Here is a 17,959-nt window from a genome sequence, read left to right on the forward strand (position 1 = left end):
GGGTGGGAGAGGGGAAGGGGAAGAAGGCAAGGACTGGGAAGGGCAGATGGGAGCAGGGGAATTGACAGTTCGTGGTGAGGTCTACGAGGTAAATGACAGCATAGCAAGCAGTTAACAATTAACATGCAATAGCAATAATAGACTGTCCCATGTGGGTCAGGGACTGTTAAACCTGATTATCCTGTACCCCTTCCAGGTTTAGTAGTAGTGCTTGGGCACCTAGAAAGTGTGTACATTCATTCATTCAATTGTATTTATTGAGCGCTTACTGTGTGCAGAGCACTGTACTAAGCGCTTGGGAAGTTGGCAACATATAGAGACGGTCCCTACCCAACAGCGGGCTCACAGTCTAGAAGGGGGAGACAGACAACAAAACAAAGCATATAAACCGAATAAACACGTACAAGTAAAATAGAGTAATAAATCCGTACAAACATATATACATATATACAGGTGCTGTGGGGAGGGGAAGGAGGTAAGGTGGGGGGGATGGAGAGGGGGAGTAGGGGGAGAGGAAGAAGGGAGCTTAGTCTGGGAAGGCCTCCTGGAGGCATGTAAATACCAACATTAAGATAATTTAGTCCTAAAATCTAGCGGGGCAGATGGCTTTTGTCATTTCTACAGAGTCTGAACAATTGCACAAGTAGGTTGAAGTATTATATTAGCAAAGGCTGATGTCTGAAGTGATGAAATAAGTCAGATTTAGGACACCCGGTGTTGAAACTATTTACTAGATTGGATTTTAGCTTAACAACATCTTTAAGTATCACGAACACACTTTATATAAACGCAAAAGATTACAGGAGTCAAGATAAGCAAAGAAACACATATTGAAAATTTAGGGTTTTTATTTAAAAAGTGACCAGTAAAATAACATCCTTGCAGAAAATCTGAGTGCTGATACCCGCGGAGCCTTTTTTCAATCCACAACAGAGCAACACTCCGAAATCAAAGAAGGATGTGATCTCAAAGCACACGTTCTCTAAAATAATTTCATAATAGAGTTGCATTTACAGATAAACTTTGTATCTTGAACATTTTCAGGATCAAAATGCACTGTTTTGGTCTTTAGTCTAACAAAGAATACATTCTAAAAATTACCCTTGGCTAAGAATGAGTTCATTTAAGGACATGAATCACACAAATGGTAAAAATACAAAAGAGTTATTGGCTCCTAGTGGGAATTTACAAGTTCCAAGCAAAATAATACCTCTGCAGTATTAGAATACATTCTGTACACTGTCAGCTGCAATTCTTGAGGAAGTCAGTATTTCTGCTAAACTGCAACATTCTGCCCCAAAGCAACTGCTAGGTGAAAAGTGGTAGGGGTCAGCCAAGTTTAGGTGTCTGGGTAAGCTAAAAGCATGGGGTTGAGATGATTTTCTAGCTGCTCTGTTAGCAAACATTTCCTATTTTGTGTCTAGTCCACACCAGCAACCTTTTAAAGGAATGGTCTTTCTGAAATTTCAGAGTCACTACTCACGTGGGCAAATCAGAAGCCTTAAATTTCACAGAAAATGACGGCAGCTTTCTCAACGATTTGAAGCCACGAACTAAATTCCTCCAGAGAACAAGAGACATATAGATGGCACCAGAATGCCATTATATTTTCCCTAATGCCCACTGTGAGAGCTCAGAGAACTATAAACTCTGCTCAGGGTGACTTCGGCATCGGTTACTGCTGCAACGGGCAAAACAACAGAGGGGGATTTTGACACCTTCAGACCCAATTTCACACAGCAGACAAGGCAGGATTAGAACCCAGGTCCTTCTGACTCCCAGCCCTGCGCTCTAACCACTGGGCCACCCTGCTTCTATCCTGGAAACAACCGCGTCAGTCGGGTGGCAATTACGTTTTCCGACTGCGTTCTTTTTTGAAACAGCATCGATATTAAAGGGGCTCATCTGTTTGGGCGACAACTAAGTGTAGCCTTTCATCCTCATCAATCGTATTTATTGAGCACTTCCTATGTGCAGAGACTGTACTAAGCGCTTGGGAAGTACAAATTGGCTTTCACTGTTGAAAGCAGCAGGATGCTGGGCACTAAGGTGCCCTGCTAAGGATGTGGGTACACCAGTCTGATGCCTACGTCTCCAGCATTCTCTTGCGGTTCTCCTGGACTCCTGGCAGAGGGACAGAGAGGGCCACAATTCCCCAGGAAGACGGGCCCGGAGGCTCACTTGCTCCCATTAAAAATGGAAACGCCAATTCAGCAGCAGGGCACTGGGACGTTTTGACAGGACTGAAGGCCAGGAATGTGCTGCTTCAATGGGATCAGTGCTTAAAAAAGCAAATCCGACTGAGCATACAATGACAGCCAGCGCGGGAGGGGCAGCCGAGAAATGCCGCGGCCTCAAACGGGACAGCTGGGGCACCTCAGGCCTGCGCAACTTGAAGCCCCAAAAATGGAGCAAAATGGATCTAACAGAGACGCTCCATTTCACTGGTACTCAAACAGCCTATTAAAGGGGAAAGTGGGAAACATAATAAACAGCAGCCAAAATCAATCAATCGTATTTATTGAGCGCTTACTGTGTGCAGAGCACTGTACTAAGCGCTTGGGAAGTACAAGTTGGCAACATATAATCAGTAAATATAAAGCAGTAGTTAAGCTATTATTTTAAAGCTGGGGGGTTCAAATAGTTAAACTTTTATTTGACGTATTATTTACAGATGATAGCATTTTCTGGGTTTTCTACCTCTAATCCCCAACTTCCCCAAGCACCTTGTATTTGCCACAGCTTCCACTTAATCTACCATTATCTCTCTCTCTCTCACACACACACACACAATTAAGGGGATAATTGGATACAAATTTAAAGAGCTTTAATTCTTTTAAGGAACTTTCTATTTAGCAAGCTACCTAAGACATGGTCTAAACTCTCTTCCAAGAGAAAATGGCAAATGGGGATTAATACTGTGCACCTCATGTGGGACAACCTGATTACCTTGTATTTCCCCCAGTGCTTAGGACAGTGCTTGGCACATAGTAAGCACTTAAATACCATTATCATCGTCATTCATTCATTCAATTGTATTTATTGAGCCCTTACTGTGTGCAGAGCACTGTACTAAGCGCTTGGGAAGTACAAGTTGGCAACATATAGAGATGGTCCCTATCCAAACGCTTTGGTATAAACAGAGGGCCCCAAAGAAATTAAATCTTTTCTTTACTCTTGGACAGGAATTAGGTCTAATTCCCAGCTTTGAATTCTCTCCCAGAGCTTAGTACAGTGACCTCCTACAGGGCTCAGCCTACCAATTTGTTTCTGGGACTCCACTAACCCATCGACTTTCTCCAAATATACTGCCCTTGGCTAAAAAAAGCTTGCTAAAAGTCTGCTAAAAAACGCAGGCCAAGCTTTTTCGAGTTCCCCTTTCAGCCTGTTTGCACACTTTCATTCACGCAATCGTATTTATTGAGCGCTAACTGTGTGCAGAGCACTGTACTAAGCGCTTAAGCACTAAGTACTCACTACAAGTACTAAGTGCTTAGGTAGTAAGCACACATGCCATGCAACGGGCACGGTCTCTTCAAAAACGTTCACCTGCTCGGAAAGAATTAACCTCCCAGAAGGCCCTTGCTAAACGTTTCAAAATGCTCTCGGGGAAGGGGATTAAATCCCATTAACTTCAAGTCTTTACTGGACTTGGTATAAAAGGGCCCCTGGGAAAGGCTGGTAATGACTGTACAGGTCTCAGTCTGCAGCTCTCAGGTTTTTAGGAGCGCCTTCTGGGACAAATGAGCAGAAACCCAGAAGTCAAGACTGTCAGGTTGTGCCGCAAGACTCCAGGCTCTCTGTACGTAGGGAACGGCCTTACCGACTCTGCTATATAGAGCTCTCCCAAGCGCTTAGTACAGTGTTCGGTAACACGAGGCGTTCCATAAATACGACCGACCCACTGGTCTCCAACAGCAGCCTGGAGGGCTGCTACAAACCCATTCCCGGGGTGGCTTGTTAGAGCCCTTCGCAAACTCAGTTTCTCACCTCCTCAAAGCAGCAGGTGATTTCTGTAGCCGGGTGGACGTCTGCGCCTTATCCTGGGGCACCTAAAAGAAATTAACCATTGCTCTCACTCAACAACCGACAGATAACAGTTAGAAATACCTCACAGTGCTCTGAAATCAAGTGTGTTTGGGGTGGGTCTACTTCTACAACCGAATCTTCACCACAGGCTTCTTAATCCAAAGTGAAAGAATCAGCTCCCCAGGCTCAAAGATTCCTCCTCCGGGAGGGTCCAAGATCTCGCCTTCCATCGCCCATCAGGACTTCAAAATCTTCTTAGGGCCCCTCGTTCTCCTGCTGCTTCCGATACTGAAAACGACGGAGGTCGGCGTGGATCTGAGCGGGGTGGGTGGCGCCGGAGACGGAGGGAGTCTACATCAGACTGAGGCAGTGGGTGCGGTTTGATGGGAGAGGACAGGAGAGAAAGAAGAGGGGAGGGGTGTCTTGAGGGAGAGGGGAAGGGAATGGGTTTGGAAGAGCAAAAATGAACATTTGGATTGTGAGCAGTACGGCAGGGAGTGTGGTCATTTTCAATTCAGCGTTTAGTCAGGCTCAGGTCGAGGAACAGAGGGAGGGAATGGCACTGCACAAGGCACCGTTCGTTCAAGGTACAGTAGTACCTCATTTTGGGCAGCTGACTGACCCCTTCTAGCCCCTACCACGCACTATGGACTGACACTGGGCATCCTCACTAATTTACTGGCCATCTTGGGCCTTGGACCATCTTGGAAAAAACAGGCAAGATTTCAAACGCGCTCGGCAAATGCATTCCTTGGAAACAAGGAAAAATGGTTTGTTCCCGGGTTTTCTCTAACATCGTTGATATAGAAATTTGGGCAGCCTCTCACATTTATCTAGGAACAATTTTATCCAAAGGGAGAGGAGGTTTTGAATGTGGGCAATTTTTCTGGAACTACAGCGCATAACCGTTGAGTAAACTGATTCACGTCCCATTGGGCCCACATACAAAGAAAACTAGATTTATGTGCAGCTGCAAGGCCGCAGATGACAAGCGGAAATTATTAGAATAAAGATCGAGGGCTGCAACTGTCGGACGAGCGTTTTTTAAAAGCCTGCCAATGGATAGATACCACAAGGACTCATGGAACAGGAAGCCAATGGGAAACAGGAAAGTTGGTGCTTCACGGACAGAACGGTCAGGAACAACTTTCCCCTCTGCAGAAACAAACAATTCCAATAAACACAGGAATAGCACCATGATGAGCTGCCCTAAGGTGTTAGAGTAGCTACCCGATTCCCTGCAGAGTGAATGCCAGTTCTGAAATGCACTGCCATGTGAAAATGCAATCGTTTAATGATTACCGTTTGATTCATTCGTCTACAGAAAACGCATTCCTTCTAGATCATTATGTTCAACTAACATTCAAAGTACTGAACTATACATAATGTTACATAGTTTACAATTTATGAAAAGAAAAGCTTGAAGGGATATTTATAAGTGTCGCCTTGAATATAAGGGGACGGATTTAAAAGGGCTTTCTATCAACTAAGACATTTTCATTTTTACGGTACTGGTCCAGGAGTGTGTTTTCTTTAATATATATATATATTTTTTTTTATTATTATTTATTTATATATATATATATAGATCTCCCCAAGAAGTAAAAACTTTTAAAAACAAATCACAGCGCTTGCTGCTGCTTTACATAAGAACTCCTTTAGGATGACGGCGGTGTCAATCTACTGAGCCTACACTGTGTATTATAAAAAAGGTTGAAAATGGCACATCGGGAGACCTGCTGCGAGGCCGGTGGGAGGTGCCTGCCCGAGCCACCCGGAGCTCCACCGCCGGGCCGGGTCCGCGGCCACATCCCTTCCTTCTCTCCACGGACAGGACTCGTCCCTTGGGTTTGGCCCCGCAGGCCGGGCCCCCTGGGCCCCCTGGTTTGCCCGGCGCTCAGCCGGCGCTGCTGCTGCTGCTGCTGCTGCTCCTGGTGGGTCAGAGGTCAGGGAAGCGGCTGGGGTCCTCCTTGTAGTCATCGGGAATTGTGAAGATGGACTCGTCGAACTCATCGTAGCGGAACTCCTGAAACGTCACGGTTGCTGTGATGGTAGGAAACACGGGGATATCTGGGGAAGGAAAATCCGGGAGCAAGCGAGTCAGCAAATTATTCTACCTCAGATGCGGCGCAGGTCAACCTGGCAGCCGCGTCTGTTAACCCGAACCCCAAGCGGCTCCTCCCGGTCACAAGCAAGACTGGGGTTTGGGGTACCGGCTTGGGGCAGATATGCTGGCTAGTTCACGTCCCCAGGTTATTGGACAACAAAAGCTATTTTTCCCTCTCTTTACTCCCCTCAAGGCCCCCAAGAATCCTAATCCTAATCCTGCACCTGGGACCACATTTTCATTCCCCACAGTTTACATGCAAGCTAATCCTAATTAGGATGGTATCCTAATCCTCCTCGACCTCTCAGCTGCCTTCGACACTGTGGACCACCCCCTTCTCCTCAACACGCTATCCAAACTTGGCTTCACACACTCCGTCCTCTCCTGGTTCTAATCTTATCTCTCAGGTCGTTCATTCTCAGTCTCTTTTGCAGGCTCCTCCTCCCCCTTCCATCCCCTTACTGTAGGGGTTCCTCAAGGTTCAGTTCTTTGTTCCCTTCTGTTCTCTATCTATACTCACTCCCTTGGTGACCTCATTCGCTCCCATGGCTTCAACTATCATCTGTATGCTGATGACACCCAGATCTACATCTCTGCCCCGGTTCTCTCTCCCTCCCTTCAGGCTCGCATCTCCTCCTGCCTTCAGGACATCTCCACCTGGATGTCTGCCCGCCACCTAAAACTCAACGTGTCCAAGACTGAACTCCTTGTCTTCCCTCCCAAACCCTGCCCTCTCCCTGACTTTCCCATCACTGTTGACGCCACTACCACCCTTCCCGTCTCACAAGCCCGCAAACTTGGTGTCATCCTCGACTCCGCTCCCTCGTTCACCCCTCACATCCAAGCCGTCACCAAAACCTGCTGGTCTCAGCTCCGCAACACTGCCAAGATCCGCCCTTTCCTCTCCATCCAAACCGCTACCCTGCTCATTCAAGCTCTCATCCTATCCCATCTGGACTACTGTATCAGCTTCCTCTCCGATCTCCCATCCTCCTGTCTCTCCCCTCTTCAATCCATATTTCACGCCGCTGACCGGATTGTCTTTGTCCAGAAACGTTCTGGGCATGTTACTCCCCTCCTCAAAAATCTCCAGTGGCTACCAATCAACCTACGCATCAGGCAGAAACTCCTCACCCTGGGCTTCAAGGCTGTCCATCACCTCGCCCCCTCCTACCTCACCTCCCTTCTCTCCTTCTCCAGCCCAGCCTGCACCCTCCGCTCCTCTCCCGCTAATCTCCTCACTGTGCCTCGTTCTCGCCTGTCCCGCCGTCGACCCCTGGCCCACGTCCTCCCCCTGGCCTGGAATGCCCTCCCCTCCACACATCCGCCAAGCTAGCTCTCTTCCTCCCTTCAAGGCCCTGCTGAGAGCGCACCTCCTCCAGGAGGCCTTCCCAGACTGAGCCCCCTTCTTCCTCTCCCCTTCCTCCCCCTCTCCGTGCCCCCGACTTACCTCCTTCCCCTCCCCACAGCACCTGTATATATGTTTATATGTATTTATTACTCTATTTTACTTGTACATATTATTTCTATTTATTTTATTTTAATATGTTTTGTTTTGTTCTCTGTCTCCCCCTTCTAGACTGTGAGCCCACTGTTGGGTAGGGACCGTCTCTATATGTTGCCAACTTGTACTTCCCAAGCGCTTAGTACTTCCCAAGTGCTTAGTACAGTGCTCTGCACACAGTAAGCGCTCAATAAATACGATTGAATGAATGAATGAAACCGCCCAGAGGCCAGAGGAGGGTTGGTTTCCTAACCCTACCCCTACACCTAGCACTAACCTAACCCTACCCCTACACCTAGCACTAACCTAGCCCTAACCCTTCCTCCCTGCTCAACAACAGTCTGCTGAGCAGGCTTAGCGTGTGCTTGCATGTTCCATATGCTTGACATGACCATTCAAATGAATCCCTTGCAATGTAAAAATTGTTAGGTGCCATCACGCATATCCACCCTCAGCACATGGGCCTATATGTGTGTTCAACTGAACAATTTATTTTGATTGAATTGCTTGAAAGTATTTTTATATCTGTCTCCCCTGTTCAAGTATAAGCTCCTTGTGGGCACAGAACTTGTCTTGTCCTTCTACTGCACTTTCCCACGCACTCAGCATGGTATATCAAACTCAGTGGATGCTAAATAGCATTCCTACTGCTACTACTACTGCTACCACTTGTACTTACTACCACCACCACACTCTGTTTCTGCTGGAAATGAAGGGTCTCCCCAACTTAGACTTGAATGCAGACTTAGAAATGCTATTTCAGCACAACCTAATCAGTAGAGTATCTACTGGAAGAGATCTTACTAAATAGGCGGGTGAATCCACAATATCCAGATCCAGTCCACCGTTTGAAGACAAAAATGAATGAAATGAGTTATGCAGTCTACACAGCTGGCAGACGAATGTGGGGTCAACAGCTTGCTCGTGAAATTTTGGAATTTTCTTGAGTTTTCACCTAGCTTTTCCATTTCATTATCAAAATTTACTTGGTATCGAAGTTGGCTTTCATCCCATACCTTTAACTCAACAGAAATAAACTTCCATTTATGAGCCCTCCCAAACGCCTACTTTGCTTAATTTTACAGGGTAAAAATAAACTCATCAGATATTTCAAAACATTTACATTTTAGGATCAAAGAGAATTCAATCTTTTCCCCAAATCCACATCATAACAAGACAACCACATAGTTTTCTACAAAACATTTAATGGGGAGGTCCACCCTACCAAATTACCTGGATAATGCAGGCCAAAAAACCCACACTCTGGCCTAAATTTTGTGGATATTTGAAAAGAATAACATCGGGATTTATGAGGTCAAGACTATATATTTTTACTTGGAGTTTTCAGAAACTGTGTTGATGAAAACCTGACCCTGAGTTTGTTTAAGCAAATTAATTAGCTAACGTTGCTCCTGCAGGGGTAGTCCAAAGCTAGCTAGTAAAATCACTTAAAATAGTGTTCCTTGAAGAGTTCACAGATCATTTAAAACTCCTGGAGAAATTGCTTTTCATAAGGATTCTTGGTACTGTTGAGGTGTTTTTAATGTACACGAGAAATCACGGATTGCCCGCCAAGATTTCTGGTCTGTGAGGACTAGCAGAAGGCTAAATGGGGTCAGAAATATCAGTGGTATTTACCGAATATTTACTGTGAATAGAGCATTTGTACTAAGCAGTTTGGACAATATAAATGAGTAGGTAGACGTGGTCTCCCCTGCTGGTTCCAAATCACAAAAGAAGATTCTAGAACCCTCAATTTTCTGTGTGTGTGTTGGTTGGGGTTGGGGGGCGGATGTTTGGGTAAAACAAAATTGGTGATTCTGATTTTTAAAACAGTGGACCCAAGACATACACAGACCAGGGGACAGAAAAAATAAACTCTTCACTTTTGGGTTGGATGTTCTTGTAACTGTGTAATGCTGTCTGAAAATAAGTTTGACTGGATTAGATCTATCCAGAGTGCGAGAAATCAGATGAGCTCTCCTCCCTCCTCTCAAGTGCTACTCCGGCCACCTGTGCTCCTGACCCCATTCCCTCTCATCTTATGAAATCTCTCGCCCCGTCCCTCCTCTCCTCAACTTCCATTTTCAACTGCTCACTCTCCACTGGTTCCTTCCCCTCTGCCTTCAAACATGCCCATGTCTCCCCCATCCTAAAAAAACCTTCTCTTGACCCCACCTCCCCTTCTAGTTATGACCCTATCTCCCTCCTACCCTTCCTTTCCAAACTCCTTGAACGAGTCGTCTACACCCACTGCCTCGAATTCCTCAACGCCAACTCTCTCCTCGACTCCCTCTAATCTGGCTTCCGTCCCCTACATTCCACGGAAACTGCCCTCTCAAAGGTCACCAATGACCTTTCTGCTTGCCAAATCCAATGGCTCCTCCTCTATCCTGATCCTCCTCGACCTCTCAGCTGCCTTCGACACTGTGGACCACCCCCTTGTCCTCAACACGTTATCCAAACTTGGCTTCACAGACTCCGTCCTCTCCTGGTTCTCCTCTTATCTCTCCGGCCATTCATTCTCAGTCTCTTTTGCGGGCTTCTCCTCCCCCCCCCCCCCCGCCATCCCCTTACTGTAGGGGTTCCTCAAGGTTCAGTTCTTGGTCCCCTTCTGTTCTCTATCTATATTCACTCCCTTGGTGAACTCAATCGTTCCTATGGCTTCAACTATCATCTCTACGCTGATGACACCCAAATCTACATCTCTGCCCCTGCTCTCTCTCCCTCCCTTCAGCCTCGTGTCTCCTCCTGCCTTCAAGACACCTCCATCTGGATGTCTGCCCGCCAACTAAAACTCAATATGTCCAAGACTGAACTCCTTCTCTTCCCTCCCAAACCCTGCCCTCCTCTGACTTTCCCATCACTGTTGACGGCACTACCATCCTTCCCGTCTCATATACCCGCAACCTTGGTGTCATCCTCGACTCTGATCTCTCGTTCACCCCTCATATCCAATCCGTCACCAGAACCTGCTGGTCTCACCTCCGCAACATCGCCAAGCTCTGCCCTTTCCTCGCCATCCAATCTGCTACCCTGCTGGTTCAATCGCTCGTCCTATCCCGATTGGATTACTGCATCAGCCTCCGCTCTGATCTCCCATCCTCCTGTCTCTCCCCAGTTCAGTCTATACTTCACGCCGCTGCCCGGATCATCTTTGTGCAGAAACACTCTGGGCATGTTACTCCCCTCCTCAAAAATCTCCAGTGGCTACCAGGCAACCTATGCATCAGGCAAAAACTTCTAACTCTCGGCTTCAAGGCTGTCCATCCCCTCGCCCCCTCCTACCTCACCTCCCTTCTCTCCTTCTCCAGCCCAGCCCGCACCCTCCGCTCCTCTGCCGCTAATCTCTTCACTGGGCCTCATTCTCGCCTGTCCCGCCGTCGACCCCCGGCCCACGTCCTCCCCCTGGCCTGGCCTCCCTCCCTCCCCACATCTGCCAAGCTAGCTCTCTCCCTCCCTTCAAAACCCTACTGAGAGCTCACCTCCTCCAGGAGGCCTTCCCACACTGAGCCCCTTCCTTCCTCTCCCCCTCCCCATCCCCCTCCTTTCCCTCCCCACAGCACCTGTATATATGTTTGTACAGATTTATTACTCTATTTATTTTACTTGTACATATTTACTATTCTATTTATTTTATTTTGTTAATATGCTTTGTTTTGTTGTCTGTCTTCCCCTTCTAGACTGTGAGCCCGTTGTTGGGTAGGGACCATCTCTATATGTTGCCAACTTGTACTTCCCAAGTGCTTAGTACAGTGCTCTGCACACAGCAAGAGCTCAATAAATACGATTGAATGAATGAAAGAAATCAATAATATTCTTCTTAGTTTTATTTTCCTCTCTCATCTCAACATGTGAGACTAACCACTTTCAACCTCCTTACAACTAATTCATCGTGAAAAGCAGAAGTATCATTCCATTTTACAATTGATTTACGTGTGCTAATAGACTTTGATGGGCCAGTAATCCGAAAAAGTACCCCCCAAAATTGATTTTCCTCCTCAAAGATATAATTCTCCTTGAATGGTAATTAGCCACTTACATCCAAATTCCCTACTCTTAGAAGTAAAATGTGAATTCACTCACCCTTGAAGCCAAAGTCTACTTACCTAGCTTTACTGGAAAGCCTGGTGGAAGTTTCATCTGAACAAATTCTCTAAGCTTGTTAAAGTGCTTGAAGGGTGCAATTACTTCCAAAACATTCAATAATCTGAGCAAAAAAGAAAAGTACATTTTTTTCCATGGATGCCAACTGATATCACACTGTTTAAAACATCAATGACTTATTTTTCTACAAGCAACTGAATTGGCTTGCGCAGTTCCCAAGGCCAGAGGTTCCCTGTTTTAAAAGGAAAATCCTTTATGACCTTTGGGACATGAATAATTCTTTGGGGAAAAAAAACCCCAAGAAAATATTGTAATGATGTTAGGGTTAATGAACAGATTCAACTTACGACTCAATTCCTAAAGGAAATTCCTGGCTCATGGCTATTGTAGCTTTGAACGTTTTCTTACTTTCTTTGCAAACCAGCTCTCTACCCAGATGAGGTGCTCTAAAGGAAAGAAAGATTATGTTAATAAACCTCTTCGCTGGACTACTTGTTCGAAGAGAAAACCAGATGAAACACAAAGAACAAGACCCATCACCAAATTAATACTTCTGAGCCGCATGGAATGTATCATTTCACTTGGTAGTGAAGTTGGCTTTCATCACGTCCCTTCTACTCAATAATAATGAATCTATGAACCCTCCCAAACTCCTACTTTACTTAATGCCACAGGATAAAAACAATCTTATCAACTATTTCAAAACAATTAGATTTTAGAATCAGAGAGAATGCAATCTTTCCCCTAAATAACAATAATAATAATGATGGCTTTTGTTAACTGCTTACTATGTGCGAAGCGCTGGATCCACATAGTAAGACAATCACGTGTTACTGAGCACTTGCCGTGTGCAGAGCACTGTACTAACCTCTTGCGAGAGTACAATATAAAAGAGTTGGTAGAAAGATTCCCTGCCCACCAGGAGCTTAAAGTCAAGAGGGGGAGTTATGGATATGTACATAACTGAAGAAAAAAAACGGATGAAACGTGAAGAATAAGAATCATCCTCAACTAACATTACTGAACCCAGTGGAAGACATATAAGTTTCAGAGTAAGCCACGCAGAGGACGCATATTTATTACTCTATTTATTTATTTATTTATTTATTTTACTTGTACATTTCTATCCTATTTATCTTATTTTGTTGGTATGTTTGGTTCTGTTCTCTGTCTCCCCCTTTTAGACTGTGAGCCCACTGTTGGGTAGGGACTGTCTCTATGTGTTACCAATTTGTACTTCCCAAGTGCTTAGTACAGTGCTCTGCACATAGTAAGCGCTCAATAAATACGATTGATTGATTGATTAATTGATTGATTGATTGACAGCGTAATAAAATCTATCTGAAAAAACAAGTCCAGCCAATATACTTGTAGCTTCTATTAGTAGGGAATGAAAATTGGCCACTAGAAGTCACAGTCCCCTAAACTATCCATTTCTCCTGGGCAGGCAATGACTTTAATTATTCTCTATCCCCAAGTGCCGAGCACAATTTTGTGGGCAATATCATCATCAATCGTATTTATTGAGCGCTTACTGTGTGCAGAGCACTGTACTAAGCGCTTGGGATGTACAAGTTGGCCACATATAGAGACAGTCCCTACCCAACAGTGGGCTCACAGTCTAAAAGGGGGAGACAGAGAACAAAACCATACTAACAAAATAAAATAGAATAGATATGTACGAGTAAAATAGAGTAACAAATATGTACAAACATATATACATATATACAGGTGCTGTGGGGAAGGGAAGGAGGTAAGCTGGGGGGTGGAGAGGGGGACGAGGGGGAGAGGAAGGAAGGGGCTCAGTCTGGGAAGGCCTCCTGGAGGAGGTGAGCTCTCAGTAGGGCCTTGAAGGGAGGAAGAGAGCTAGCTTGGCGGATGGGCAGAGGGAGGGCATTCCAGGGCAATATAGGCATCCAATTTTTTCCAAGAGGAAGAAAGGTCAGATGACTCCCAGTGATCAGGTGAAAACTGTGCCCGGCCTTGCCAACACATATAAGCCCAATGTCTCTCTAAAACAATTATTCATTTTTGAAGAGATGCAGGTATGGCCCATTCTCTTGGTGCTCACATTCTTCAGAAGCCTGGCTAAATCACACAAGCTCAGGCCACTCGCCATCATCATCATCATCATCAATTGTATTTATTGAGCGCTTACTGTGTGCAGAGCACTGTACTAAGCGCTTGGGTAGTACAAGTTGGCAACATATAGAGACAGTCCCTACCCAACAGTGGGCTCACAGTCTAAAAGGGGGAGACAGAGAACAAAACCAAACATACTAACAAAATAAAATAAATGGAATAGATATGTACAAGTAAAATAAATAAATAGAGTAACAAATATGTACAAACATATATACAGGTGCTGTGGGGAAGGGAAGGAGGTAAGATGGGGGGGATGGAGAGGGGGACGAGGGGGAGCAGTAGGAAGGGGCTCAGTCTGGGAAGGCCTCCTGGAGGAGGTGAGCTCTCAGTAGGGCCTTGAAGGGAGGAAGAGAGCTAGCTTGGCGGATGGGCAGAGGGAGGGCATTCCAGGCCCAGGGGATGACGTGGGCCGGGGGTCGATGGCGGGACAGGCGAGAACGTCACATCACATGGGGGCCGACTGATTAGCCCATTTGTGGCTTCTCGCTTCTCCCTCCCTGCTTCCATTAATACCTACTTTTTGACCACTTCCCAGTTCAACCACAAGCCATTTTTGACCACTTCCCAGTTCAACCACAAGCCACCAGGGAGAGTACCCAGACTGAGACAGGAGGTGAAACAACTCAATCAACTGTCCTATCCATCTGCTAATTGGTATAGAGGGAGAGAGGGATGAAAAGAAGAACAAAATTCACATTTTGAATAGTCTGTGGATCTCAATCAATCAATCGTATTTTTTAAGCAATGCTTTGGGAAGTTTGAGGTTGAGCACCTCAAGGGGAACGGGGTCGGTGCGCAAATTGATTATTTCACACCCACCCTGGCTCTTAGCCCAATGGTTGGCCCCAGAAGTACTGAACCTCATAATTACGTTTTGGGTTTTTTGGGTTGGTTTTTTTTTTTTAAATGTGAAGCTCACCGGGGAATTTAGAACTGTCCTACTGAGAACTGCTCAAACCCATACGTACTCCCTACGATGGAATCTAAACCCTAAGAAATCCAAATATTTTAAAAGACAGCTATGAGAGAGGAGAGCCAATTTACTAGGCAGCTACAGGAGACAGTGGAAGTTTTAGCGTCACTAAGCCATTTCCAACTCTGCATTTCTTATCAATCAAGAATATTTGCTGAACGTTCACTGTATGCCAAGCACTGTACTAGAGTACAATACAAAGGAGTTGACAGATGGATCCCTTGCCCACTAGGACCTTGCAGCCTAGAGGGGAACTGGATAGTAAAATAAATTACGGATATGTACGTAAGTGTTATGGGGCTGAGGGCGGGGGGTGAATATTATATGCTTAAAGGGTACAGATCCAAAAGCATAGACAATGCAGAAGGGAGAGGGAGTAGGGAAGTGACAACTTATTAGGGGCTGGACTCTGGGAAATGTGATTTTAGTCAAGCTATGAAGGTGGGGAAAGTGATAGTGTGTAAGATATTAGGGGAAGAAGTTCCAGGTCAAAAGGAGAAGGCAGCAGAGTAGTGGTGAGAAAAGGCTGGATTTTAGTGATGGATTTTAGTAGATCCGAGAAGATTTGGTGATGAGAGAGATGTATCGAGGATAATGTCATGGTTATAAACTTGTGAGACATGGAGGATGTGGTGGTGTCTACAGTGATGGGAAAGACAGAGGAAGGACAGGGAAGATGAGGACCACAAGCTTGCAGTGGGCAGGGAATGTGTCTGTTTATTGTTATACAGTATTCTCCCAGGTGTTTAGTACAGTGCTCTGCACACAGTAAGCACTCAATAAATATGGTTGAATGAATGAATGAGAAGTTCTGTTATAGACACGTTGAGTTTGAGGTGTCGGTGGGAGACAGGAGGAAATGTGAGATTGAAGAGGGGAGACGAGAAGTTGGCGCTCTGGAGAGGTAAATTTGGGAACCATCTACTTAGAGATGGTAGCAGAAGCCACGGAAATGAATGAGTTCTCCAAGGGAGTAGGTGGAGACAGGGAATAGAAGATTCTGAACTGGGCCTTGAAGGACACCCACAGTTAGAATGTGGGAGGCAGAGGAGGAGAGGGCAAAAGAGACTGAAGACGAGAGACCAGGGTGAGAGGAGGAAAATAAGGAGAGGACAGTGTCCGTGAAGTCAAGGTTAGATCATGTTTCCAGGAGAAGGGGATGGTACAAAGTGTCAAAAGCAGCTGAGCGGTTGAGGAGGATTAGGATAGAGGCTGTTGAATTTGGCAAGGAGTTGGTCACTGGTGACCTTAGAGAGGGTCATTTTCATGTAGTGAAAGAAGGGGGTGGAAGCCAGACGGGAGGGGACTAAGGAGAGAACTGGAAGAGAGTAAATGCAGGCAGTGGGTGCAGACAACTCACTCAATGAGTTCTGAGAGGAATGGTAGTAGGAGGGAGATGGGCGATAACGGGTGATAACTGGAAGGAGCAGTGCGGTCGAAGGGGGGGGGGGTGGTTTGTTTTTTGGTTTGTTTTTTTTTAACAATAGGGGAAATACATGAGCATGCTTGAAAACAGTGGGGAAGAAGCCACTGGAAACTGTACAGTTGAACATGGCGGTCAGGGAAGGAAGAAGGGAGGGGACAGGTGTTTTGATAAGGTGTGAAGGGACGGGGTCAGAGGTGGGGGGGTAGATTTTGAGAGGAGGGAAATCTCTTGAGATACTGCTGGGAAAGATGGGAGAGCAGAAGGGGCAGGAGGGAGGGAGGCATTAGAAGCAGGGGAGATTTGAGGGAGATCAGGCACGATCACTTCAATTTTCTCAATAAAGGATATGGTCATGACATTGGGGGTTTGAGAAGGGAGTTAAACATCCAAAACAGCTGGCACGAGCAATATCTGTTATTTATTTTAGTGTCTGTCTCTCCTAAACTGTAAGCCCTCCGTGGGCAGGGCAAGTGTCTACCAACGGAGTACTGTACTCTAAGGGCTTAGTACCGTGTACACTGAGGGCTTCGTACAGTGCTCTGTACATAGTAAACACTAAACAAATACCACTGATTGAGTCAATAAGGATGGGGAAATAATGTTTCCAGGTGGAAGAGAGTGCAGAGTTAAAGAATCCGAGGATGAATTTTAAATGGATTAGGTCAGCCTGCTATCTGGATTTCTGTCAGCAGCATTCTCCAGCTCGTGTCCGGGAGTGGAGAGGGAAATATACTGTGGAGGTGATCCAGGGCTTCAGTAGTATGGGACAGAATAGAAATCCAGTTTGCAACCCATATTGCGAAATGAAACCAGGATTACTGAAATACACAAAGGTAGGAGGGCTATCTCTCCCGACCTCAGAAAAAGAAAAGATTCATCATGAATGTCTCCTACCACACCTATTCAGAACTTTTAAAAAAGATGTTAAGTGCTCTGCAAACATAAGTGTTTAATAAATACTTTCACTACAACTACTAAGTATTTAGACATCTGCTAGAAAAATGGCAGCAATATTTTATTGGTAACTTTCCTGGCAGTACTAACAGCTAAGTTGGCTTTGCTTCACCTTATTCCTGTTTTGGTTCCCAAAGGAAATTTCCAAATTCCTGCTCTAAAAACATAGGCTTCAAAGCCAAGCGGCTCCACATGAAAGCAAATACCTACTTTCCATTTTCAGCAGATATATATTCTTCCCAAGTAATTGTGTTCGGTGGAGGTGGAGTAAGAGACTGCCGTCGGACAGGCTGCCAAATAAAAAAAATACAGAGAAATGTATAAAAATACGATCTTAACAGAATGCCGTAAAAAACAACAGAAAACACAATGAAGCCTATTAAAAAAAAACCCTACATGTTCTATAGAGGCTTCTAAATCACCTGCGACGTCAAATTAAATTAGGGTTAAGATTCCCGGTTGCCATCTTTGTAAGCCAGGATTAGGTAGACAGTAACTAGTAGCAAAAACCCAAGTACCAAATGTTCAGGCTATATATAGACATGTACATTTGTACATGTATTATTTATATTATATATAAATTATATAATTATATATTAATTATATATATTATATATATACACACACACACACACAGAGGGAGGGAGAGGGAGAGAGAGAGAGCTAGAGCACATGTGCACAGCCAAAAGGAAAGTCTTTGTGTTTGACAGCATC

The 17,959-nt window shown here is 45.4% G+C and overlaps 1 protein-coding gene across 1 annotated transcript in view; it reads right to left on the minus strand.

Moving 5' to 3' along the window:
- Positions 1 to 3,052: 3,052 nt before the first annotated feature.
- Positions 3,053 to 17,959, minus strand: part of ANKRD13C (ankyrin repeat domain 13C) — a 100,174-nt gene continuing 85,267 nt past the window's right edge. The window contains exons 10-13 of the mRNA XM_038744995.1: positions 17,456 to 17,535; positions 12,095 to 12,193; positions 11,750 to 11,850; positions 3,053 to 6,099 (exon numbers count right to left, since the gene is read on the minus strand). Of these exons, the coding sequence (XP_038600923.1) occupies positions 5,969 to 6,099; positions 11,750 to 11,850; positions 12,095 to 12,193; positions 17,456 to 17,535 (411 nt within the window). The 3' untranslated portion in view covers positions 3,053 to 5,968. The remainder of the gene's footprint in view (positions 6,100 to 11,749; positions 11,851 to 12,094; positions 12,194 to 17,455; positions 17,536 to 17,959) is intronic.

Source organism: Tachyglossus aculeatus, chromosome 4 (assembly GCF_015852505.1).
Source record: "Tachyglossus aculeatus isolate mTacAcu1 chromosome 4, mTacAcu1.pri, whole genome shotgun sequence".
In the NCBI taxonomy this organism is placed as follows: Eukaryota; Metazoa; Chordata; class Mammalia; order Monotremata; family Tachyglossidae; genus Tachyglossus; species Tachyglossus aculeatus.